The 25,576-nt window shown below is 44.1% G+C and overlaps 2 protein-coding genes across 2 annotated transcripts in view; one reads left to right on the plus strand and one right to left on the minus strand.

Annotated features, from left to right (window-relative positions):
• The window catches only part of DOCK1 (dedicator of cytokinesis 1), a 523,683-nt gene that overhangs the window by 301,621 nt on the left and 196,486 nt on the right, over window positions 1–25,576 (minus strand). The window lies entirely within an intron of this gene.
• The window catches only part of INSYN2 (inhibitory synaptic factor 2A), a 58,064-nt gene continuing 43,580 nt past the window's right edge, over window positions 11,093–25,576 (plus strand). Inside the window, exon 1 of the mRNA XM_027855903.1 lies at window positions 11,093–12,291. Within this exon, the coding sequence (XP_027711704.1) occupies window positions 11,093–12,291 (1,199 nt within the window). The remainder of the gene's footprint in view (window positions 12,292–25,576) is intronic.

Below are 25,576 nucleotides of genomic sequence, written 5' to 3' on the forward strand. Positions count from 1 at the left end.
GGAGAGTAGATGATGTCAAACCCCATGCCCAAGCCTTTTTTGTTTTTTTAAGAAGAGTACACTGTGACAAGGTGTAAGCTTTCTCATCTGTAAAATGAAGGGAGTGGACCAGGCTTCTGAAATCTCTTCTGAAAATGAGATTTAGAGTCTTGGGTAATAGAAATCACCAGCTGATGAAAGACCAGACCAAATGTCTCTCTCAGCTGGTAGAATAATAGAGTAAACATATGCAGATGAAGGTGGTTATTTTCTAGTCAGATTCCTACTAAAGGTAGCACAATCCTTGTATTTAATAATAAGAGGTTGACCCCATTACAAACACAGACTTAAAGATGTATCCTCAAAGGTACGGCAAAAAGAAAACTCCCCATGCCTGCCTGTCTCCTCCAGGGTCAGACAGGGACTCCTTTGCTGGGCACTATACGTCCTCTGGACATGGGCCCTTCCTGTGTTTCTGGTGTCTCCACAGCTTTCTGATTCAGCATCACAAGACTTTGGCTCTTCCCTGCACAAGATGCTTCCCTGGGCCCCCATGCCTGGAACTCTCCCCCTTCTCACCCTCATCTCTCAGGTTTCTTGTCTGCCCGTAGAAACTCAGCTCAAATGCCACCTTCTCCCATCTTCCTGAATGCTGGCACCTTCCCTTCTGAGGTCCCTTCCATGTATATTGTTGGCACCTAGTTATCTGCCTCCCCCATTGGAAACGAGCTCTGTGAGGGGGAGGGCTATTCTGGCTTCAGCACTGCCAGGTACCTCATAAGGGCCTGGAGCAAAGGCCTGCATACTTTCCCCACAATCTGTTTTCCTGATTCAAGGTCAGTGTGGCTTCCATGAGACCAGGCTGCCACTCCTCATTTGGAATTACCATTAGCTTAAGGAACAGGGAACATCTGGCAATCTACCAGTGTAGACGGTCAGAACTGCCTGTTTTCTAAGCTGACGTGAAAAAAAGAAGCATTTGCTCTGTCAACGAATCAGCCAAGCTCCTACTAAGTGCCAGGCACAGTGCCAGACAAAAACTCTCTGCTGTTAAGAAGTTTACATCCCAACTGGAGAAAAACACAGACATTGACACAAATATGGGTCCAGATACAGATAAAGATAGAGATGTAGCCAGATGACGTCTACATGTGAGGCAGATTTGGGAGGGAGACAGGACCGAGTGAGGTGCTAAATGGGAAAAGCATGGCGAACTTTACAAGTTTACAGCACCAAAGGCAAGGCCCTGTTACTTGTACTGTTATTAGCAACACAACTTCAGGGAAATTCAGGCACCGATTTCAATTACAAGAGAATTGGACGGTAGCTAGAGGAGAAATGAAATCCAAGGAGTCTGCCGGATGATGTGGATAGGGTGATGTGGAAACCTGGATTGAACATGCCCTCGGGTAACAAGCAACTCAATTCACTTTTACAAACACCTCCTGCGTTGCTTTAAACAGGGAGTCAGATCTCATTAATTTGGTACCCGCAACTACAGAATTCATGGTAACTGGGACACAGTTTACCTTCACCTGGGGGTGGGCGGGGGGGACAGGATAGGATCAGTGGGAAAGGCATGGAGATGCTGACAGTTTAGCAACAGACATTCTCAGATCGATTTTAGCCACTTGGATATGATTGCAGTTAATTATTTTGATTTTTATGCATTCCTTAGAGTAGGTCCAGTAGGACCATGGTAAGAATAATTAGAAAACAGCATTTACTTTTAAAATTCATATTTGAAATTCAGATTTTTACCTCATTCAGCCTGGCCTTTTAATTATTGTGAACCAGTGTCTTTTGCTCTGATTCCTTGTCAGAGCAACCAAAATGCACCAATGCCTACAACCTGACCCAGTGGGAAACCCTTCGTTTACTGACTCAGCTTCTCCTCACCTCCAATGCATCATTTTCTTATTCAAGAAAGTCCCACCCGTTGGATTTACTGTTACCTTACCCCTTTGGGGCCATAAAAATGTTAATCATCGACCTCCCTTAGAGAGAACAAATATCTCAAAAAATACTGATTCATTGTATGAGTAGATTAAGTTGGATAATGAGCCTAGCAAACACTGTACTAGCTGTGGTTTGTTCCCAGAGAAAAAGGACAGCTCCATTTTTGAACAATCAATGGGTGCCAATGAAGCTGATTTCAGAATTAACTCTTTCTGAACTCAGAGGAAGTCCCTGAATGAGGCCTCTTTATTTTAGCCCATTACTGGGATAACTACGACCACAACAGTTTTTACCATTTTCTCAGGTCAAACTCCAAACCCTCTGACTCTCCCACAGTCATGAAATAAAATGCTGGCCAAATTCATCTCCAATGGGAGTCAGCATCTCTGACTTCAAGGTGTCCTAACTGTGGATCAACCATCAGGAAAGCTGATAACACCCCACGGCCTTTTCCGGGTTATCCGGACTGCTGACCAGGCACTGGTGAGATCTCCTGGGCTCAGTGCAGATTGAGGCATTTCTTGGCAACACCCTCTGTTCAAACATTCCAAATTGGATTTTGTTCCATCATCTTATGTGGCATCATATTATGTGGCCAAATTCCAAGCTTACGAAATAGACCAGAAGCAGCAAAATGTGGCTCCTTCCGGTGCTGATCCAGGCTCAGGTCTCGGTCAAAGAACTATTCCCACTGAATCATAAGGTCCAAAAAATTCTGAAACTCATTGTTCATCAATACTTCATGGATCCCTGTAATTACCGTCAGTGATCTCTCCGTTACTGTCAATCCCAAACTATCCAGGCCTCTTCCCCTGGGCCAACCTTGGCCATGCCCTTCCAGGAATCTTCCTTAGAAGCTTTGTTCAAAGGACTGGAGGTCTTCCACAGGTCGTCGTCGTCTTCTTCTTCTTCTTCTTCTTCTTCTTCTTCTTCTTCTTCTTCTTCTAGGCAATTGGGGTTAAGTGACTTGCCCAGGGTCACACAGCTAGTAAGTGTCAAGTGTTTGGTCTGGGGCCGGATTTGAACTCAGGTCCTCCTGACTTCAGGGCCGGTGCTCTATCCACTGCGCCACCTACCTGCCCCTCGCAGGTCTTCTTCTGACATCGCTGAGACTTTGAATCTGTTCTCCCTCCTTCTTACTCCATTTCTGATTATTCAAAATTTCACCAAAACAACAAAATCTAGCCCTTTGGGTCCTGCTCTTGCTCACAGCCTAATAACTTCAGTGTTTTCCACAAATAAATATTCGTGTTTTTCCATAGACCAGTGACTTCACTGTTCTTCAGTGTGAACTGGCACATCAACACTATAATAATTCATCTCTAATTTGAAATGACTAGGTACCTAACCACCCACCCCACAACGAACTACGAAGTTTCATTTATTAATTCATTTTTAAAAATTCATCTTCAGCTCAACAGAATGATCCTGTGTGGTGGGGCTGGATGTGGAGTTGAAGGACCTGGGTTCAGATCCTGACTCTGCCACTCACCCAACTGTGATCTGAGAAAATTCACCCCAACTCTCTGGGACAGTTTTTTCTTCTGGAAAGTAAGGAAGGGGGCACTTGATTCCCCCTGAGTATCCATCCCACACTAAAATTTCTAATCCTGTCATCCAGAAAGTTGTCTGAGAGGTGAGCCTAATCAATTAGACCAAAAGAAGTCCGCCCCACCACCACCAACAAACATGCCACCGGTAGATCTCTGATCTTATTTAGCAATGCAAATCACAACAACCCATTACTTCTCCAGCTCTGCAAATCTTCTATTCAACACTCAGGAGTCATTCCTACAGGTCAATCAGCATGCTGCGCACCCGTGCCCCTGGTGGGCTGCGATCCCATCTGGTATTTCTTTCTCTCCCTCTCGCTCTCTGATGGGTACACTTCTTTTTCTGGCCATAAATTTACTGGGGAATAGCTTTTACTTCTCTTCTCCTTCTTCTTCATGGTCCATAATATGTGTAGGCCACCTTTTACCCATCATGTGTCTCTCAGAGTTGGATTCTTCAGCAATTATAGTATTCATAATTTGCAGCCATAAAACATGACCGGGAGAATATTTTTAACAACTCGTAAAAATTGCAATCAAGCCTACTGTTCACTTCTCCCTCTTTAATTCTGGGTCCAGCTCATGTCCATCTACACTTCCTGCTCAAAATGTCCGCACTGACGGATTCATGGAATAGTCTGCCCAGCTGACAGGTTACATCTCCACAACTCTCATTCACTGAGGAGCTCGGCAGTCCTCTGAGGCTGGACACAATCAGCTGAAGGGCAGTGACATGTCTAGGGAAGCGCTGGCACATGTGGACTTACACGTTGACATTCTGAATGATACCCACATTTATCTTCTTGGTTCATGGCTCAGATCACTGAACAAAGATCTCTCCGATGGCATCTATTAACAGTTCCTGTATCATCTTCATCTACGCAAGGAAGATACCAAATGGGAAGAGACTCTTTCAGGCAAATTTCGCTCTCCCAAGTCAATTTTTTCAATAGCATAACACAATGGGATCTTACATTTTTGATACATTTCCCTCAACAGTGACTTTAAAAGTGCAAAATAATGTGTAAAATGATTTGTAAAAGCCTGCCTGTTCTACTCCCCTACATTCATCAAGGAACCTGGATCAGATACGTGTCTAGAATAGGTCATTCTTATCAAGATTTCACAGGGATGAGAGAGTGTACGGGTTCACAGCTTCTGGTCTCTTCTCGATCACTTCTTTGGGGCTGCAATTAACATTACCTGATCTTTTGCCGTATTTTGGTCTCCTCCCCTCCTTCAAACAGCTTGACAATCAACTGTTCAGTTTCACCGTTACGCTGCAGCCCACATGGATTTCTTTGTATTGGCCCAGCTGTTTCCCAGGGTCCTTGGCTTCCATGGTGCCATTTCTCCATTTTCAGACAGCCTCTCAGGGACTGAAGCAGAGCCCACAGGAATCCGCCACAGCTTGTGTTTGACGGGCATGGCCTTTGAAAATACAGAGTCATCTTGGAATGGGACTGGAGGGACTTTGGTTCTCCAGGGCAATGCTGGGAAATTCCAAATGAGGGCAAGTCTTCCCCAGCTAGGAACGCTTCAGGATCAGGGCTCAGGATCAACTATGTGTCTGTTATCCAAGGACCAGCCTAGCTGAGTTGGGAAGAGGTCATCACCAGGTGAGCTCATGGCTGTGCCAACTCTTAAAGAATCAACATTGTAGAGTGACAATAGGTGAAGTCCAAAATGCTGGGATCACAAAATCCAGTGGAGTCCCAAAGTACAAGAAATTCTGCTCCTATTTCTCTGGCTCTTTAAAGATAGCCCGAAGTGCCCTCCCTATGTTGCTTCAATCGATCCCCTATCAGATGATAAACCAAACTAGGCAAAATCAATGTTCTATTTATTTTAAAAATATAGCAAAGAGAGAAGGCCTAAGGGTTTCTTATACCAACGACCTCATGATTGTAAACAACAGGAAAGGACGTCTGTGGCCATCAGATGGATGGAAAGAGTACTGGGAAGGGGATCGAGTTTTGGCCTAAACCATGTTTATGGACTATTTCCAAGGTTGGGTAATGAACTTGCAAGAACAGCAATTTAGTCTTGCGAAATTCTATAAAGAACAAATTACCCAAGTCCCATTGTTATTTGTAAAATCAGGACAATATGAAAGTTGGAAAAAAACAGATCTCTTTCTCAGTATCTTCAAAGAGATTTGAAATCAAAGGCATTATTTGATTTTTGCTAATTAGGAAAAAAGTAGATATTTACGGACTCTCAGATAGAGAAGGAAACTCTGAGGCCCTGGAGTTCAACCTGTACTAGAAAAAGAAGCCTTTGACCCCAAAGCCAGCGAGGCATCAGTTAGCCTTGGCTTGAAGACCAGTCCTGAAAGGAAAACCCATCCTGGGAGGCAGGACATTTCAAGCAGAGACAGCACTAGGAGAACCCTTGCCTTCTCTCAAGCCTAAATTGGCCACTCTGCCCATTACAGACATTGCTACCGACTTTGGGCTTAAGGGGCCAAACGGAAGAAAGCTCTGGCTCTTATTCTATGACTCGTGAAGGAGCGATGTCCCACTGAATTTAAACCCAAGAGCCCCCTGTCCTCCTCCAGCTCCAATAGCCTCCAGCCCTTAGCAGATCTTCATGGCGCCATGCATTCATTAAGCAATCAATGAACCAGCATCAACTGAGCACCTACCTATTTGCCAGCTGAGGCACTACAATAGGGTGGGGACACAGGAAAAAAGCCAAACCCTCCCTTACTTCACGGAGCTTACAAAATATATTGGGAGAAAGAGTAGCTACAAGGAAGTGCATGTGCATGCTTATGTAAATATGGATTATACACATGCATGTTTACATAGACGAGTGTGTACACATACACTCAAAGTACATAGTAGGTGATATTCCACAGAAGAGGGAGTGGATGCTCACAGCAGAGTGCATCAGCAAAGGACTCATGAAGAATGTGATGCTGCTAGGGTCAAGGATTCCAGGAAGGGGAGGGGAGGAGAAAAAGGCATGAAGGGGAGCCCGTACCGGGACAATGGGAGTAGGTCTCAGGGGCAGTAGGAAGGCCATTTGGCTGGCCTGTGGAGGTATCCAGGGGAATAAAATGGAATAAACCAGGATATCGAGCCAGGAGCCAGGCTGTGAAGGGTTTTGTGTACCAAACATGGCGGTCTCTAGGAGCTTTAGGGTAAATAATCTCTACAACTCTAGCAACATGCCCCAAAGCAAAGCAAGATTCATCATCAATAACAACAACCACCACCACCAGCATTTCTAGAGGCGTTTAAGGTTTGCAATGTGCTGTGCAGGTGGTACCTCATTGGATTCTCATAACAACACTGGGGGGGGCGGGGTTGCTATTATCCTCACTGAATAGATGAGGAAACTAAAACAGAGAGGGCTTAAGAGACTTGTCTTGTGTCTCATACCTAGCTGGCAAGGGTTTGAAGGTATGATTAGAACTCAGATCTGACTGCTGAGATGATACATTTTGGAGGCAGGCTCCAACTGAGAGGATGCAGTCAGTGGTGTTCTTTGCGATGCCCCTCACTGGCATAATTGGTGCCAGCCCTTTGCTGGGGGAGGTCAGGAACAGGTATCTCTAAGGGTCAAACTTGAAAGGACATAGCATAGCATAGGGTCACCCAAAGGGTTCTCTTCCTCTGTGACAGTGATTTCCTTTAAGGAGAAGGTCTGGGGTCATGACTATTTTGCTAGTGTTTTCTGTTCTTTCTTCCTCGGCCAACCCGCACTCTAGTGATGGTGAGGCCCTTCACCATGCTGGTTGGTCTCCTCTGGATGGTAGTCAGCTCATCAATTCCCCAATATTCCAAAGTTACAGCACTGAGTTATAATTTCTCCTGCTACAAGTGATTGTCATGTCTAACATTGCTTTATTAGTGAGAGAAGATTGCTGATTCAGAATACCTTCCAAAACCAATGGCCAGCTGTGGGCACTTGCTAGCAATGTTCATGATGAATAGCATGAGAGGACAAATTTATTCAGACACACATTTTTCAGTCACGGCAGGGAAAATGCTGAAAAATCACCAGTAAATTGCTTTTTGTAAAAATGTTCTCTCAGATTTCCCCCAATATGCTGGCCTTCTTCAGGAGGAGGTCACCACAAAATGAGGGAAGAGGTGGAGAAGGGTGACCATGGAGCTCTGTTCCCTCTATGAGGGGTCAGAGATCGCCATCAGGCCTTTCTCAAGGGCCTGCTGAGAGTCCTAGCAAGAGGTCTCCCAGCCTATGCCCCCAGCAGAACCAACACCCCCACAAGAGCCTCTTGCTTTCCCATCCCCTGTCTCACACACGAAGCCGTTTCCCCCTGCCCCATTATCATACATGGATTCGTAAAACAGGAACAGTTTTTCAAAATGATGCAGAATGATGGACTCTAGATCACAGGATAACAGATTAAACATTGGAAAGGCCTTTACCTGCCACCTAGCCCAACTGACTCATTTTATGGATGAGGAAAAAGAAGAAAGGTTAAGTGATATTCCCAAGGTCACCCAGGCACTAAGTAGTAAAACCAGGCTTTGAACCCCGGTCCTCTCACTCCAAAAACAGTGTGTGCTTTTCTAAAGTACCAAATTAACTTAAAAAAAAAAAAATGGGTGGCTGGAAGAGACTGTGGTTGAAATAATATGTGGAATTAGTTGTGTGACTCTGGAGAAGTCCGTTAACCTCTCTGGGCCTCAGTTTCTTCCTCTGTAAAATGGTACCAACACAGTCAAACCAGCATTACCTACCTCATAGGGTAGTTGTGCAGATGGCAAAACTTTAAGTATAAACCTTGAAGGCCCATAAGTCTAAGTAGTTCTTAATTTCATACTATTACTAATTATCTCATCTCCCTCCCTCCCTTCCTCTGTACATGCACTCAGTCATTCTGGACAGACTTTGCGAATGCCCCTTTCCTCATCTTCAATCGCCTGACCCCTTTGGGCGGCAGGTTTCATCACTCAAACTTTGACTGCCGTTTTGGTACCTGGTACAACAAACGGGCTAAAAACTGTTGAAGCTTTACAATGTGCCAGTGCCACATTTTATATTTCCATCATTTTTTGCTCCCTTAAAGTGACTCATAGCCTCAGAGTCCAAGAGGAAAGACCATAGCAGAGGCCAGCCTCAAAGGGTTCCTCACATTCCTGTTTTTAAAAGTCTCAGAGTCTTCAGACTTGGTTAATTTTCATTATCTTCCAAACTGTTCATCGATCAAGTTGTTTACGTCACAACTTACAAAATGTGTAATTTATCTTAGTCATAAAATAAAATGTTTGTTTGTTTGTCCTGGTGGTTGCCTTTTAAATATCAGGCAAACATCCAAACTGCTGGAAACTTCCCTTGACCTTCTGCTCATACTCTTAGGTCACCAAAAGGAAAAAAAAAAAGTCTAATATGAATAGCCTGTCCGTCATCTGTGCAGACGCTGCATACAGAGCCCAGCTGCAGGCCTGTCCCCCTTCCCCTTAGATTGGGATCTCCCTGAGGGCAGGGGTAGTTTTGACCTCTCTTTGAAACACATCGCTTACTGAACGCATGTTAACTGATTGACTGGTCACCTACTGTGGTCTTTGTGGGTTTTTGGTTTGGGTTACATTGTGTTCTGCAGGAAAACAGGTGGATTCTCTCCTGGTTACGCCCCATGCAGCTTGGGAAAGGTATTTTTCCCATTTTAGATTCATTTCCTCACTTACAAAAAGAGCGAGTTGGAGTAATGATCTAGGCCTTTCCCAGTCCAAATTCTATGGCCTTATGATCATTCCTCATAGTTAAATACCTTGGTGGAAAGAGTTAGACTATGAGTTGAGGGCTGAGTTCAAATCCTAGATACAGCCTGTCCAACTCATTTCACTTTACTCTGCCTCAGTTTCCTCACTGAAAATGGGGATTCAATTCAATTGCAAAATATTTCCTAAGTGCCTACGTTTTGCCAGGCACTTCTGCCAGGCAGTAGAGACAAACCTTCACCACGGGGCCCTTATACTAAGGAGCTCTGAGCCTTAAACCTCAAGAGTCGTTGGAGTCAGCAAAAGCATCGTTGGCTCTGACTAAGCTTTGTCACTGACGGTAGTCACTGCATACTCACTCGTGGGCTTTGAGGAATGGGAATGAGGGAATCAATACTGATGAAGCACCTACTATGTGAGAGGCACTAGGCTAAGTGCTTTACAAATATATCATTTAATCCCCACAACATTCGATCCTGGGAGGCAGGCATAACATTTATCCTCATCTCACAATTAAGGAAACTAAGGCGGACGAGGTGAAGTGCCTTGCCCAAGGTCAGTCACCGAGCTACTAAGTGCCCATGGCAGGATTTGAACTGGGGTCTTCCTGACACAGCTCTTTGGTATTGGATGGAATATGCCACATTTAATCTGTCCGCTCACCACCTTGGCCTCCGCAATCCGACTGGCCGAGCAACCAAGCTGTATAATTCCAATAGCAAGAATTAAGAGTTCTGACTTCTAACTCTTCCAGGGATTTTATTGTCCACCCCAGCAGGAGGAAGTAGGATCTTTGCTGACAATTGCAACACTTAAGTACATCTTCTTGCTTTGAGTTAAACACTCAAGGAAGGTTTTCCATGTGCTTACCACATCTGTGAAGCTGCCTAATAAAAACCCGGCATTTTTACCCGGCGGGCATTCCCTGAGAGGAATCAGCAGCCACCTGCAGCCTTTCAGGCACATTCCATCATCTACTCGGGATGAATTTGCGTGATTAACACAAAGCCTTCAGATTTGGGGGGGAGGGGAGGTGCTGAAGTACAGAAACTACCACAATTGTTTTCATTTTGTAGAGTGACGGGTGAAAAAAACAAAACTGATTTTTTTCGAGGAAAAAATCTTGAAACCCACGAGTGTTGTTTTCCGAGGCTACTCAGCCCTCCAGCCAAGGCTGTTGCTTTCACCCTCACCTCTACCAAAGCGGGAACCCCCCTAGTCCATTCCATAATGTGCATAAACTCCCCAAATAACTAACCTTTATCCATGCCATCATATTGATCAAGAGAACCTGGTAAGACTAACAGCCTCCACATCTTGCCATAATTAGCAACTTAAAATAGCTCTGAAACTCTTGTTTTAGACGCAGAGGTGGAGAGATGTGCGGACTCAAAACTGAGTGCTCAGATACTCTGGTACACAGAAATGGGAATGCTCTTAGAATCCAAGGACAGATTAATCATGTCATGTTCAAGAAAGAGGAAAGTCCAAGTGGAATAAATAGCATTTGGTAGACCATCTGTTTAAAAAAAAAGAGAGAGGAAGTAATACATGAAATGATCATTTCTAAAGTAGAACAAGGAATGTCATTAGCTGCCTGATGAATGAAGTGGGATTGTGTAATGGGGAAACATGCATTGCTATGAAAAGAAAGGTAGTGTAATCCACACGGAAGCCCATGCGAGCATGATGGTCGCAGAAACACCCCGAGCCGGGCCAGTTCAGCTTTCTCAGAAGGCTGGTTCTCCTCCACTTCTCAGTCCGACCTCACCTGTGAATATGGTGTGGTTCTTAATACCTTCCTCTAAAGACAAATGAGTTTTTGCTGATTGTGTCTTTTCTTTCCCCCTTCTGTTCCCTCCGTAACTGAGTTTCTGTGTGCTGTTTTTGAATGCAGGAATCATGGTGAGTAAGGAACCTGGCAAATGCTTACTCACACCTTCAGAAAGCGATGCGGAGCCAGCAGCTTCACTGGCCTTGGAGATGCGATATGCACTGGACGCCAATCGGCAGATCAAGAAGAGAAATAAAGCCCTACAGGTGCGCTTTAAAGACATCTGCGAGGCCCAGAGCGAACAAAGGGACAGACAGCTCGCTGCTGGGCCACCTACGGACAGAAAGGAAGCCAAGCCCATCTCCTATAAAGCGGCTGCTTATCGCAAGTATATGACAGTGCCTGCCCGGAGGTCCATCCCCAACGTGACCAAGAGCACAGGAGTACAGACTTCCCCAGATCTGAAAAAGTGTTACCAGACATTCCCTCTGGATCGCAAAAAAGGAAGCATCATTAAAAGCTCCCAGGCGGCCCACACGTTCAAGAGTCAAAACAATGGATTTCTAATAGATGTCCAGGATCAGAGCGATGGTCAAAACTCAGGGGAGGCTGCTCAGTGCAGCAAGACAGCCGGCGAACAAAAGGCAGGGGACCTGATGGCCCATTCTGATGAACATATGAATGCCGTGGACCGGGCTCCTAGTGACTCCTGTTTAGACTCCTGTAAAAACCCAGATCTGTACAGCTGTGTTAAAGGCCCTCGTCTTCGAAACTCCAGCGACCTGGCTTCTGAGGAGTCTGACCACCAGCCATATGACAAGGCAACCCAAGACAAAACGCTGCCAGAGGCTGAGGATGCCCATCCCTCAGCGCAAGGCAGAGTGTTTAAGACAGAAGTAGCGACTGTTTATTTGCCTGCACCTGGTTCTCAAGCCACCGAGCCCACCTTGCCAAACTCAGCAGCGGAGAGCGAATGGTCTCTGTGCCCGGCCATAGAGGAGGAGAAAAAGAGAACTGGGTATCTGAATGGGCTCCATCCGCAGGCAGAAAACGCTCCAACCTGCCCCACAGAGGCACAGTGCCCATCCGCCGAATGTAACGAGCAGGCCCTTCAGAGAAACGTCTCACCGACGGGTGAGACTCCACCTTGCCAGACGGCTGTGGCAGTGAGCAAAGAATGCCATGAAATTGTGCCTCACACAGAAGTGATAGACTTGAAAGCACAGCTTCAGATGATGGAAAGCTTGATCAGCTCCAGCCAGGAAACAATCAAAGTGCTACTGGGCGTGATCCAGGAGTTGGAAAAGGGAGAGGCTCATCGGGAAGGGTATGTACGCGCAAACGTGTCTTCTGCGGGTCTTAATGCCATGCGGCAATAACTCCCTTTTCTGATCCATGTTGCATTTTAAAAGCCCCAATCACTAAGGAAGCTCAGTGGCCGCTTTCTTCAATGTGGTTAATATGCCTGCGTTTTTTATTCAAGGGTCTGAAATGGCTAGAAACAATGGCATAATCTCTTTCAAACTTGCTTATTTGTCTTGCTTTTTAAAAAATTTGATTGTCCTCATATATGCTGAATGAATCATTTCTCTTTCTTCTTGAACAATTAGCACCTTGGAATTACGACAATGAAGTTATTTACTATATATTAATATGTATGCCCCAAACCACCAATTCTAATTCAACAATAATTTCTCTTTAAGGAATCACATTAAGGAAACAAAAATAAACAATTCTTATGGTGTGGCATGAACAAACATTTTTCATTTCACTTTCATCTTTGCAGCCCCAGGACCTGGCACACTGCCTGACACATAGTAGGGATTTAGAATTTTGAGGTTCCGTCTTCAATATTGCACAGATATATTAAGATATATATATATATATATGTGTGTGTGTGTGTGTGTGTATGTATATATTTTTTTAAGTCTGATGCCATTTCTCCAACAGCAATGATGGCGAGAATATGCCTGACATAAAGGCAATGAAAGTGAATTTGACAAAAAAAGTAGACAGGCCAAACAATGGTTTAACCCAAGGGAGCTGATGGGGCATTATTGATTCTTCCCTGTCCACATGGTCTAGGTAAACTCTACTCCATTTGGTATCTTCTATATTTTTATAGTGTAATAGAACTCTCCAGGAGAGACTTTTTTAATCATTTAAACAAATATCTAATTCCTTTATTTTATTTAAATAAAAATAAAAAATAAAAAAAAATAAAAATAAAAAATAAAAATAAAAAGAGTTAGGAATGGCTTCTAAAGCATAGGAGGCTTCCTTGATGCTCACAGTACAAACCCTTAGCAACATTCTGATGACATCCTGAGCTATTTTTGATGGCAGGAAAACAAAGGGAAAGATGTGAAACTTCATTCTGTTCTACCATAGGCAAATGCTGGCTGAAAGCAGTAGAATGTAAGCTGCTTGCAGTAAGGAATTATTTTGTTTTACTCTGGTAATGTCCAGAGCCTAGGCCACAGCAAATGCTTACTAAATGCTTAGTGGATTGAATTAGGTTCAACAAGTTGTACTGGGAGAGAGGTCAATTCTTGGGGCAGGCTTAAAAAAAAAAAAAAAGGAGGAGGAGAAGAGAGACCGGAAAGACAGCTGGGACCAAGGGATATCTGCCAAAGACCTCAAAAGTGGGCTGGCTGCTGAACTAGGAAGGCGATAGAAATTCAGAGAAAAGCAACCTTGGTGGTAGGGGCTGAAGATGAATGGAGACGTCGGGAGAATGAGATAAGAATTCTTGGTAAAGGTGACATTTACACTCTTCTTTGAAGGAAAGTTAGGATTGGCATCATTGGACAGAGAGAGTGGTCCCAGTCCTCTGGCATCCCTCTTCCTGCCCAATGCCTGTCCCCAACCCCACTGTCCCAATGCCAAAAGCAGTGCAGCATAGTATATGAAGGACAGAGTCATGGCAGAAATCCCATGGGATTCAGAGCTAGAACAAACTTAAAAAGTTATCCCATCTTCAGCTAATTGGTAAAGACGTCGAGGCTTCAAGAGGCCCAGGAAATTGCCCACGGTCACAAAGCTAGTAATTGGCAGAGCTAGGATTGAAACGCAAGTCCACGGTCTCTACGTCCTGGGCTTTTCCAACTATGGTAGGCTATCGGTATGGACACGCATGATGTAGAAGAGGTAACAACTGCTGTGAAGCAGAAGGCTGGGCTTTGTGGTCCAGCTCTGCTGCTTATATTGTATGGGACCTTGAATAAGTCCAAATGACCAGATTATTCTCCCATATCTTCACTATCTATGTCTGTAAAATGAGCATAATCATGTCTGTAAACTATTCTAGCACAGGAATGATGTGATGGAGGAGCAAGTCAGGTCGTGTATACAAAGTGTTTGCAGGATGACTCTGATAAAGATGTTTTTTTGTGTGTCTCCTAAATTACTTGCTTCAGACCACAGAACCGACCAGCAATGCCTTAGGGTTAAAGAGCCGCTATTCAGGACCAACAGATTACTGAGTGGGAAAGAAGTGGGACTGTGCATACATAGTAGGCACTTAACAAATGCTTGGGGGTGGATTCATTGACTAAAGAGAGGTGAAATTTGATTCAAGAAACATTTTTAAGGGTCTACTATATGCCAGCCCCTGGGAATACCAAGACAAATGATATTTTATCTACCCAACTATCTGGTGGGGGATGGGGGAGGAGAATGGAAAAGGAAGATGGCAATATAGCATGCTCCAGGAATTCCAAATTGTAACCCTGAACGCATTTTTCACATATAAATACTGTTATATAAATAGGGAGGTTTCACCTCGAGCATTACATTACTACAGTCTACAGCAGTCTGATATCCTATTCTATCCTACTATCCTTGTTTATCACAGTAGTCCGTATTTCAGGGATCATTCAGCTACATTATGGGATCAAAGTCTTAAGTAAGCCTGAGCAAACAACCGTGCACTAGGCACAAGGATGATGTTAGCAGAAAATCCGGGTATTCATTTCACAAGCACTTAGTAAGGGCCTACTCTGTGCCAGGCACTAGAAAATGCATTCAGATGTCCAAATCACTGTCTTACAACCTTTCCAGAATTCACAAAAAGATTTTAAAAGCAGAATCCATGCTCATTCATTTCTAAATTTTGCTCCTATGAAAAACAGCCTCTGGTGTGTGTGATAGCATGAGTAGCAGTAGCAATAGTAGGTCATTTTACTGGGGGGGGATATTGAGTCTAAGATTTGTCCAAGGTCATAGAACCTGTAAATAGCAGGGCTAAGATTGAAAGCCAGAGCCTTCAGATTCTAAGTCCAGGATCTATGCAGTGAAGCTAAGCTGTCAGTGTATGGGAATACTTGATGTACAAGAAGTACAGGCAGATTAGCACATGGCACCAGAAGATCAGGGTTTGAATCCCAGGTCAACCATTTCAGCACCATGAACAGGGACAAGGAGCTAGCTGGAGGAGTCTAGCCATCACAGAGATAGATTTGTGTTGTGAACTTTTGTGAGAATTTAAGTTGCTCTTAATTTTGTGAACACATTGTTCCATATATCTTGGGGAGGGATGAAAAACAAAGCTTACAGCTTCTTTCTTCCATTACGAATTGCATCTGCTCTCCTTCTTGTTCTACTTGGACTATTCATTAGTTCTCCTTTGTCCAGTCTAACTTAGCATGTGAAACAAACAACCTTTCACCTTGACAAATAATGGCATTTACTTATCTGTCATGTGTAAGAGGGAACAGACTTTTTATACCTGATCACAGAGGGCAAAACTAATTATCCTGGGGAGAAGGTGCAGAGTAAAATCCGGCTTGGTGTTTGGAAAGCCTTCCTAATAACCAGAATTATCCCCAATAGAAATGTGCTGACTCAGTAAGTAGGGAGGTGCCCCTCAAGAGGTGGTCTCTCTTCTAACTCTGGAAGTTTAGGAGGAGTGAACCTTTATTAGCTCTGGGACCTTAGCTCAAGTCAAGACATTTTAGGGCCTCCCATGCAATGACAGCAGGGCACTAGGTCTTCCGAAGGCTCTTTCCTCCTTTCTACTTCTGCTATATGGGTATTCCCTGAACGCCCACACCATAGCTATTTTGAAGAACTGACTTTGCCAAATGAGTCCCAAAAGCCCTGGGACTGCCGCTCACTAAACGTGGAATTATGTTCATTCAATAAATTTGAACCCCTGCTATGGACAAGGCAGGGAGATTGGGTACAGGGGGAGATACAAAGACATTTTTTACCAGCTCTAAGGTAGGCAGGACAATAAATACAGCTAAGGATAGCATTACTTAGGCAGTGGTATGGTATGACTAGATTGGGAGGACTCAGGTTCAAATCTTGTTTTGGTTCTTAGTACTTATGTGACTTTGGACAAGTCGCAATCTCCATGGGCTTCATGTTGCTTCTTTGAAAGAGAGATTGGAATGCTATCCACATCCAAAGAAAGAAATATGGAGTTTGAATGCAGATAGAAGCATACTATTTGCTATTTTTTTCTGCTGTTGAGTTTTGTTTCCTCTTTCCGGTGGTTCCTCCTATTGGTTCTAATTCTTACTTACAACATCACTAATGTGAAAATATGTTTAATAGGAATGTATAGGTATAGCTTGTATCAGATTGTGTGCCATCTTGAGGAGAGTGGTGAGGAGGGAGGGGGAGAAAAATTTTTAACTCAAAAGCATACAGAAGTGATTGTTGATTAATCAAAATTAATTAATTAATTTTTTTGGCGGGGGGGGGAAAGGAAAGAGAAATTGTGCTAGAGGTCCCTGACAATCCCTAAAACTCAAATTATGACATCAGAGTCACTTCTGTTCTTGGGAACTCAGTTTCTTCCTCGGCAAAATAAAGAGATTGATCCCTTCATACCCCAGACAGGCATTTCCAGTGCAAGCCAAGCATGATCATAGGACTTCGGTCTCTATTTGAATATCTTGGACATGAGATGTTCCAGTCCACAAGGCTGGGCTGGGAAGATCATGTCATGAACTTGTTAATTTGCAGTATGGGCATAGCAGGTCAGTCAAGAAAGGGTGAAAACAAAGAGGAAGGAGAAAGACAGTAAGAGAAGGAAGGGTTCCAAAGTTTAGTATTCTTCTCATGCCTTTGATGTGAGACCATAAAGCTTGAGACAGAAGGAACTGTGAGTGTGATCTCTTTCAACCTTCCCACTTTAACGTTGAGGAAATAAAAGGCCTGGGGGAAGAGAGGGTGAAGGGATGGACTTCACCAAGATCACACAGCTTGGGCATAGTGGAGCAGGGGAAAGAATTTCAAGACCCCCCACCTCCAAATCCCAAGTTCCTCCCATGGTGCTTGGCCAAACAGGCTTGTTTTCACCCTTAATCGTTACTTTAGAAGCATGATTTGAGAAGGGATTGTTATATACTGCTCTTCTAGGGAGGCAGCATTGCGTATAGATAGAGAGCTGGCTTGAAGGCCCGCTTCTGACATATCTGTTACATCCAAGCAAGCTGCTGAACCCCTCCGTGCCAGAGACAACCCTCAAGGACCACAAATTGGGGAACAGTCACTGGCTTGTATCAGTTTTGTCATTTAGGAGTTCTGTACAACAATGAAATTAGAATCCAGAATCCAGTCCCTATCTTTCTCTTTGCCAGGAAAGAGAAATGAGCACTCAGGAAATGGGTCTTTGCCTATGGAATACAGCATTACACAAACATAAATCAATAATCACATGTGTGTATGTATGTATGTATGTATATATGTATACATATACATATACATATATACACAAATATACACCTATATACACACACACACATATATATATATAAACTAAAGAAGTAAGAGAGAAAATGACCTGCTCAGAGTGACACAGTTAGGAAGTGTGTGAGGTGGGCCTGGAACCCATCACTCCTTTCACGCTCACCCCTGCCAACTTCCCTGCCCACCAGATCCCAGAAACAGAACAAGGCCCATCTCGGCGGCGGCTGCCCCCCTCAGAATATGAGAACCCTGGAGGAGAACCATCACATGCAGGTTTTAGCTTCGGTGGAAAGGAGGCTGCAGCTGTGCTCGCTCTTTCGCATGTTTAGAAAAACTGACACAATTAGGGCATCATGACGTACGACAGCAAGTGACACAGGTGCCAGTAGCATGGCACAGGCCTCTCAGCCCAGAGATCAGCCTCTCATCCCCCAACCTGACACGCGTGTGCACACACACACACACGCACACACACCAACATACACTGCGCGCACACACACATGCACAAACACACACGCACACGCACATGCATGCACAAACACATACACACACACAACATGAAACACAAGGATACTTTGGATAGAGCTCCATTGCCAAGGAAGCTTTAGCAGAGTGTAAAGGCTTAGGACAATGGGAAAGAGCAGGGAAGTTTGAGAGGAGGAGGAGGCTGGAAAGCTCCCTATATCCTGATTCAGGACTCACAGCCCACAGCAATATTTCTCTTCAAATACACTGGCCGTCATTCCATCCTACTGTTTCTCCCCACCAGCTTCTGAGGTGTTAGGCCTCTGTGGATGAAATCCTCTGGCCATCCTAGCTGGAGACCAGCATCTTTCCAGGGCCTCACTCATTAGTCTCATTTCATTGCACAGGTGTCAAAGAGTCCTCTCTTTGCTGGGATACAGCAGCTAGGACGCCCTCAGTGGGCAGCTGGGCCCCGAGGATTCCAAGCCATGCCTCTAACACTCCTCTAAAACAGGATGACAACGGACGTAGATGATCCCTCTTTCTACCAGCCTCTTCCGGTCTGTCGTTGGTGCCTTGGCCGTGGCCTTGGCCTGCAGCAGAGCCAAAAAGTGTTCTCCTTATTCCCAGCATGCAGAGCATACCACAGGGGCTAAGAAGGACTTTGGACGCCATGCAGTCCAACGAATATCTGATTAGGAATCCTCTCTAATTAGAAACAATTCAATAAACCTTGTACCTGCACTATGTGCCAGGCCCTGCATCAGGCACAGTCCCTGCCCTGCAGAAACATACCTTCTACTGGGCTGAAGGGAATCAATCTCACAAATACACACATTCTTTCACACACGTACACATTGTTATGACTGTTGTTGTGCATAATAATTTGGAGGGGAGGGAATTAACATCCGGAGGAAAGAAGAAAATCCAAAACCTTGTAGGAGGAGATGACACTTAAGATGAGTCTTTTTTTTTTAAACTCCAACTTCTTTTACTTGAACACTTTTTTATCTTCTAGTTATCTATCTATCTACCTATCATAGTCCATCACGTATCTCTTGTTTTTGAAACCTTAAAATTAAACATCAATATGGCCAACTAACCTTGCATAATAACGAGTTACAGTGAATTTGTTTCGATGCATAAATCAGTTTTTTTTAAGCTTCTTTCACACTAATCCTTGATCCAAAGACTACTTGAGAGGATCCTTGAAGGGTGGCAGGAGGGCCAAACCGAAGAAGGGAGGAGCAGAGCCTTCTGGGCGGGGGTGCCAGGCCGGGCAAAGGCTGGACCCAGAGCGAGAGAATGTCCCTGGAGGGGCACACTGAGCTAGGCCATTTGGTTGAAGTGTTCAGTGTGTGACGAGGACTACTATGTAATCAGCCTGGAGTCAGACTCTAGGTGTCTTAAATGCTGAAAGCAGGAAAGTTGGGCCTTTACTTTAAAGGTTACAAGGAGCCAATGAAACTTCCTAAGTAGGACTCTACCCAAGTGAGAGCTGAGCCTGGGGAACACCACTAAGGCAGCCGTGTGGACAATTGTTTGAAAGAGGAGCTGATGGTGGGAAATGCCAAGGCGTCTGCCAGCCTGTGCTTAACTACTTTCAGTGAGGGGAAACCTAGTCTGTCCCATGGCAGTCCTTTCTCCTTTTCTGATCAGGAAACGTGTCCCTGCATCAACATGGGTTCCACTTGTTTCTCTGCTATTTCTCTCCATCTCTCTTAAGCCTTCATCAGCATGATTCCCCAACTCCCCCTACAAGTGTTTAGTCATTCAGTCCCCCTGGTCAGCACCGACCATGATCACTGGGGACAGTGAATAAGACAAACCCTATACTTTGTTTATAATGCAATAGATACATCAATAGCCAGGATTCCCAAGAGCTTCCAAAGGATTCATGACGAGTAGATTACTTTGGACCAATCCATCCTATGCCAGTCCTGGACTATTACAGAGATCCACTTTCCAACAACCAACTTAAAGCCAATGATAAAGGGCTCTAGGTGGTACAGCAGACAGAGCGCTGGGCCTGGAATTCAAATCTAGTCTAATTACTTGCTGAGTGAGCCAGCAAGTTACTTTACCACCTTCTGTCTCAGCTTCCTCAACTGTAAAATGAGGATGATAATAGTCATGGCCTCCAGAGTTGTTTCAATGATCAAATGAGATAACATTTGTCAGTTAGCACAGTGCCTGGCACACAGTAGAGATTAATAAATTCTAGTCTCCTTTCCTTCCTTCTCATTAGCCTCTGTGATCTCTGGAACAGGCATCTGGGGGGCAGGCAGGGAAGCAGTCAGGGGGATGGGGAGAGGAGGAAGTATCTAAGTCTTAGGAGTAATGTCTCTTCCGCACAGCTAGCATTCTGCTGTGGTGAGGGGCTCCTGCCAACACACCTCTACAACGAAACTCTCCAAATTGCTTCTGAATAAACCATAATGAAGATGGACATTGATATTTTGGGAGTGTCTTAAGGTTTGGAGAATGCTCCACACACTGCATTTCATTTGATTATCATGATGGATAGGACAAGGGTGAAGGTCACCATTTTACAGATGGAAAACGAGAGCTCCTGGAGTTGGTTGCTTGTCCATGGCCACAAATCTAGAAATATCTGAGCAAGAATTCGAACCCAGAGCTCTCCTGACACCAAGCCGGGAGCTCAATCTCAATCCTTGCGAGCAAGTCGAGTCAGTCCCCTGTGCCATTTCTGATCATCATGCAGAGAGTGTTCCTTCAGGGATCTTTGTTTCAGCCCTTCCCCAGCTTTTGTTTGGCGCATGCAGAGCAGAATGGGGGTGCGCTCTATGCATGCTTCAGGAAAAGCCATGGAAACTAGAATCATGGTCATGGAAAGAACACTTGATTAGAAGTCAAAAGGCTTGAGCTCCTGCTACTTCTGAGTGATATAACTTCAGAATTCGACTCTGGGCCTCAGTTTCCCCTTCTGTAAAAGGGAAGAGTTGAACTAAACAACCTCTAAAGATCCTCCCCATGCTACATTCTTTGATCTTCTTACATGTGTTGTGGTGGAAAGCACAATACATAGGAATCAGAAAGCCAGAATTCTGGGCTCCAAATGTCTACTTGTTAGTTTAATCTTGGGAGATCCCTTCCCTTTTCTTTGGATGTTTATCTGAAAATTTAAAAAAAAAAAAAAGAACTAGACAGTCTTAGTAGAATCCATGTTCAACACTAAGTCATCAGTGTAATATGGCAGCCAAGCAGGCTAATGTAGACACGATCTGTGGTAACAGGGACAGAGGATTGAGAAATAAGGAAATGAGAATCCTGTTTGATTCTGCCCGGTGCAGGCTTCATCTCAAGGCCTATATTCATTTCCAGGGTCCACAGTTGAAGAAGGACATTGGTGAGATGGAGAGTGTTTTGGAGGGTGATTAGAAAGGGAGAAGGCCTTGAGTTCACATCCTACAAAGAATGTTGGAAAGAACTAGGCATCTTTAGCCTGGGGAAGAGAAAAATAAAGAAAAATATGCCATCTGCACGAAAAGAAAAGAAAAAAAAAAACCTTGAGGAATGGCAGAGATAATGTCACCCAAGGAACAGGCCCTGACAGCTGGGTTTGGGCATTTGAAGAACTGTGCGGTAGTGGAAGATCAGCCTGGTTGGGTTTGACCCCAGAGGGCAGATCTGAGAAGACAAGCAGAACTTGTAATGAAGCCAATATAGATGATGTCAGCAAAAGTTCTCAACCAATCAGAGCTGGCGCAGAGGGCTGACCCAAAGGCTCTCTGTTTCTCTGCTCGGGAGGTCTTGTCTTCAAGCACAGGCTGGATGACCACTTGTCAGGCGATGGGTTGGACAAGCTCATCACAGGTGACTCTTCCAACTCTCAAATGCTGGATACTTAGAAGGTTCCAGATTTGGAGCTGAAAGGGACCTTGGGACATCTGATTCAACTCTGTCATTTCTCTGGCCCTCTATAAAAGGAGGGGCCAGATAAGATCACCAATGAGGTCTTGGCAACACTTCACCTACGACATTTTCTGAATCAGTGATGACTTATTCTTCTATAATCAATGACATGAAGGTGATAGGGAATGATCTGGGCATTTTAAATAAACTGAATCTGAAAACTGCAGTCGCAACAGTCTGATTCAGAACGAGAAAATATGTCTTTTAAAACTATCACATGGGAAGGAAACTGGAAGTTGGAGACAGATTTTAAGGATAAAGAAATGATGTTGATGACGGTGTTGACGATGGGGACATTGGGGATGAGGGGGATGATGACAGGGATGATGATGGTGGTACTGGTGGTGATGACAGTGATGAGGGTGATGATGGTATCTGGTGTTTACGCATCATTCTGTTTCAAATTTTAGAACATTTTATGCAGCGAATTCCTAAGCTTTACTAGCACTACACTAAGACTTTTGGAACATCCCAACCTCAAAACAAACCCGTGAAGTAGGTACAACTTGTATTATTACCCTCATTTTCCACACGAGAAAACTGAGGGTAAGATAAGCTCGGTGGGGAGTAGTTGTAAGGTCTCTCCTTACTCCAAGCTCAGTATTCTTTCCACCACACCCCTCTGTCTCCTTTGTTAATCACTTTTAATTTCCTTGTTCATTACCTCATTAATCTCTTTCCCAATGGGCTCTTAACTAGTTATTTGTGTAATTCTTGTAAAATTGCCATTCCCCCCCTCACCTATATGAAGCCCTATCAACGAATATCCGTTCAAGGGTCCAGGTCACACAACTGAAGGAAGTGATGTACGTTAGCCAAATGTGATGAAGATAACCGTCCTTGAAAATACAGCACCTTAAGGCTAACACAGTGCTTCGTTGACTTGAAAGTACGAAATCTTTTGAAGGAAATCACAACGGGGTCGATGAAGGGGATCTTGCTTAAAAGAATAGTCACAAAACATGCTTTGTCTGGATGGCACCAGGTGAGTGCTGAAGCTCACTGTGGGGGCATGGCCTGGTTTATTAGAGAAGAGGAGGGGTGGCTGTCTGCTCATAGGCCCATCACCCTCTTGGCTTCAAAAGGAAACCTTGACAGCACATTAAGTTGTGCAGACTCTTGTCTTCATGAAAACCACACAAAATTTCCTCTAAGCTGTGGCACTGAGGGAGAGCACTGGAGTGTCTCACCAGCTCACCAGCCGTGTTCCAGATGGGCTGCTGCGGGGGACTGAAGTTATCCTAAGAACTAGAAATATGGAAATGAATGACTACATTTTCATTCTTTTATACTACTTAGCATATATAAATAATTTAGTGCCATTACTCACTGGAGAAACTCATGAGAAATCCAGTGGCTCATCAGGGGATGATAATAATGATATATATCATCTCAACAAAATAATAATAAGGAAAACTGAGGCAGACAGAGGTTAAGTTCAAGTGCCTGAAGGTGGATTTGAACTCACACCTTCCTGATTCTGGGCCCAGCCTTCTATCCACTGTGCCACCAATTGCCTCAAAACATAATGGGATTTACACTATCAGTGTTCTTGTTGTTTTTAATATAGGTGAGGGAGAGTGCTGTAATCAATGCAGAGCTGACCTCAAGTCAGAAAGGCCCAAATTCAAGGCCCAACTCTGACATGTACTTGCTGTAAAACCCTGGCCTGATCACCTTATCTCCAGAGAACTCAGTTTCCTCACTGATAAAATGAAAATGATTTCTGGATCACCTCTAGAGTTAAATCTATTATTTCATAGAATATAAACTTCTGGAGAGCAGCGGCTCTCATTCTGCCTTTTTTGTGTATTCCCAGTGATTAGCACAGAGCCAGGCACCTACCCATGTCCTTGCTGATACGTCTTTAATGATTCTGAGCAGTAGTTTCCTTATTTGCAAAATCTGTTCACTCGCCAGGCATGTCTTAACTGTTTACTATGATGTGCCAGGTACCATGAGAGTCACTAGAACTACCAAGGCCAAAAACCCCAGAAAGTAGTCTCTCCCCCTCCTAGTCTCATTAGAGATGATAATAGCACCTGCCTACTGAGGAGCTGTGAGGATACACTGAATTAACCTACGGAAATCGCTTTGCAAATTTTAACATGACATATGAATATCAGCTGTCATCATCACCATCATTAACTTATCATCATCTTAGTATTACTATCATCATTATTATTACCTTTTGGAGGCTAATAAGGGACTATCTCAATGGACAAAGGCTAAAAACCTACAAGAGAAAATATTCCCAGCCTCACCAAGTACATTTCAAATGACCAAAGAACAGTGTCAAGCTCTCTCTCAATGTGAATTTTCCCCGAAAAAGCAGAAAAATTGGATTTCTTTGGCAGATTGATCTTGGCTTGGCCATGCACACTTTAGACTGATTATGGGAATGTCTGTTGCCAAAATCTACAACCTAAATTGAAATCGAAGTCTTGCACCTGGTTTGCTGAGAATGGCCCAACTGTAAGGAGGGATGATTTTGAGAGTCTCCCGAAGACATTTTGACTGATCTTCCAGAATGATGTTCTGCATCTTTCCCAGGAAACTGGAAAGATCTTTCCATAAAAAATCAGTCCGTCCGTAAGCAGAGGGAAAATGAGGATAGACCACAAGAGCAGAATCTTACTGACTTGAGATCTCTTCTGTACCAGAACACTCTCTAATTGAACTGAGTGACAATAGACCAGTCACACCTCTTGTCTCCTAGCTCTGGGTCTTTATCAGCAAACATCCATCAAGTACTGACCACTCATCAAGGACTGAGCTAGGGAGGCACAGGAAATACAAGGCAAAAATGTGGATGGTCCTTGCCTTCAGGAAGTCTAGTAGGGGAGCCAGCATTTCCATAGATTAGGAATTCAAGGGCTGTCGGGGACCTCAGAAACTAAAGCCAACACAAACGTTAAAGGTAATTGCTAATGAGACAAATACAGCAAGTGGTCATCTACTCTTCCTTGAATAACTCCAAAGAGCAGGAACCCACTACATCCCATGGCATCACATCTCACTTTGGGACATACTAATCATTAGGAAGTTCTCCCTCACATCAGGCCTCTATTGGCTTCTCTCAAACTGCCATTCACTCTTTCTCCTTCTGAGAGAATCATGGATTTGCAGTTCTTTTGCTATGTTCACATCCCTTTCCACTAATCCATCAGGGCATGGGACTTGTTCTGATATCTTTGCATTCATTCCCAATAAGTATTGAATATCAGAGATATTTGATGCAAAAAAAAAAAAAAGATAACTTCCTTTTCTCTAATTTCATTGATTTTGCTTGTGCTTTCTATTTGATGGAATGAGATTTATCTGTTTTATCTTCTGTTATCACCTGTATCTTTTGCCTGATTAAGAATTCTTCCTCTAGCCAGAATTATGAAAGACACACCTGAACTGGTTCTCTTGTGTTCGTGTTCTCTCTCTCTCTCTCTCTCTTTCTCTCTCTCTCTCTCCCCGTTCCTCCCTCTCTCCCTCCCTCCCTCCCTCCCTCCCTCTCT

This window comes from Vombatus ursinus, unplaced genomic scaffold (genome assembly GCF_900497805.2).
Source record: "Vombatus ursinus unplaced genomic scaffold, bare-nosed wombat genome assembly UNPS02011353.1, whole genome shotgun sequence".
NCBI lineage: Eukaryota > Metazoa > Chordata > Mammalia > Diprotodontia > Vombatidae > Vombatus > Vombatus ursinus.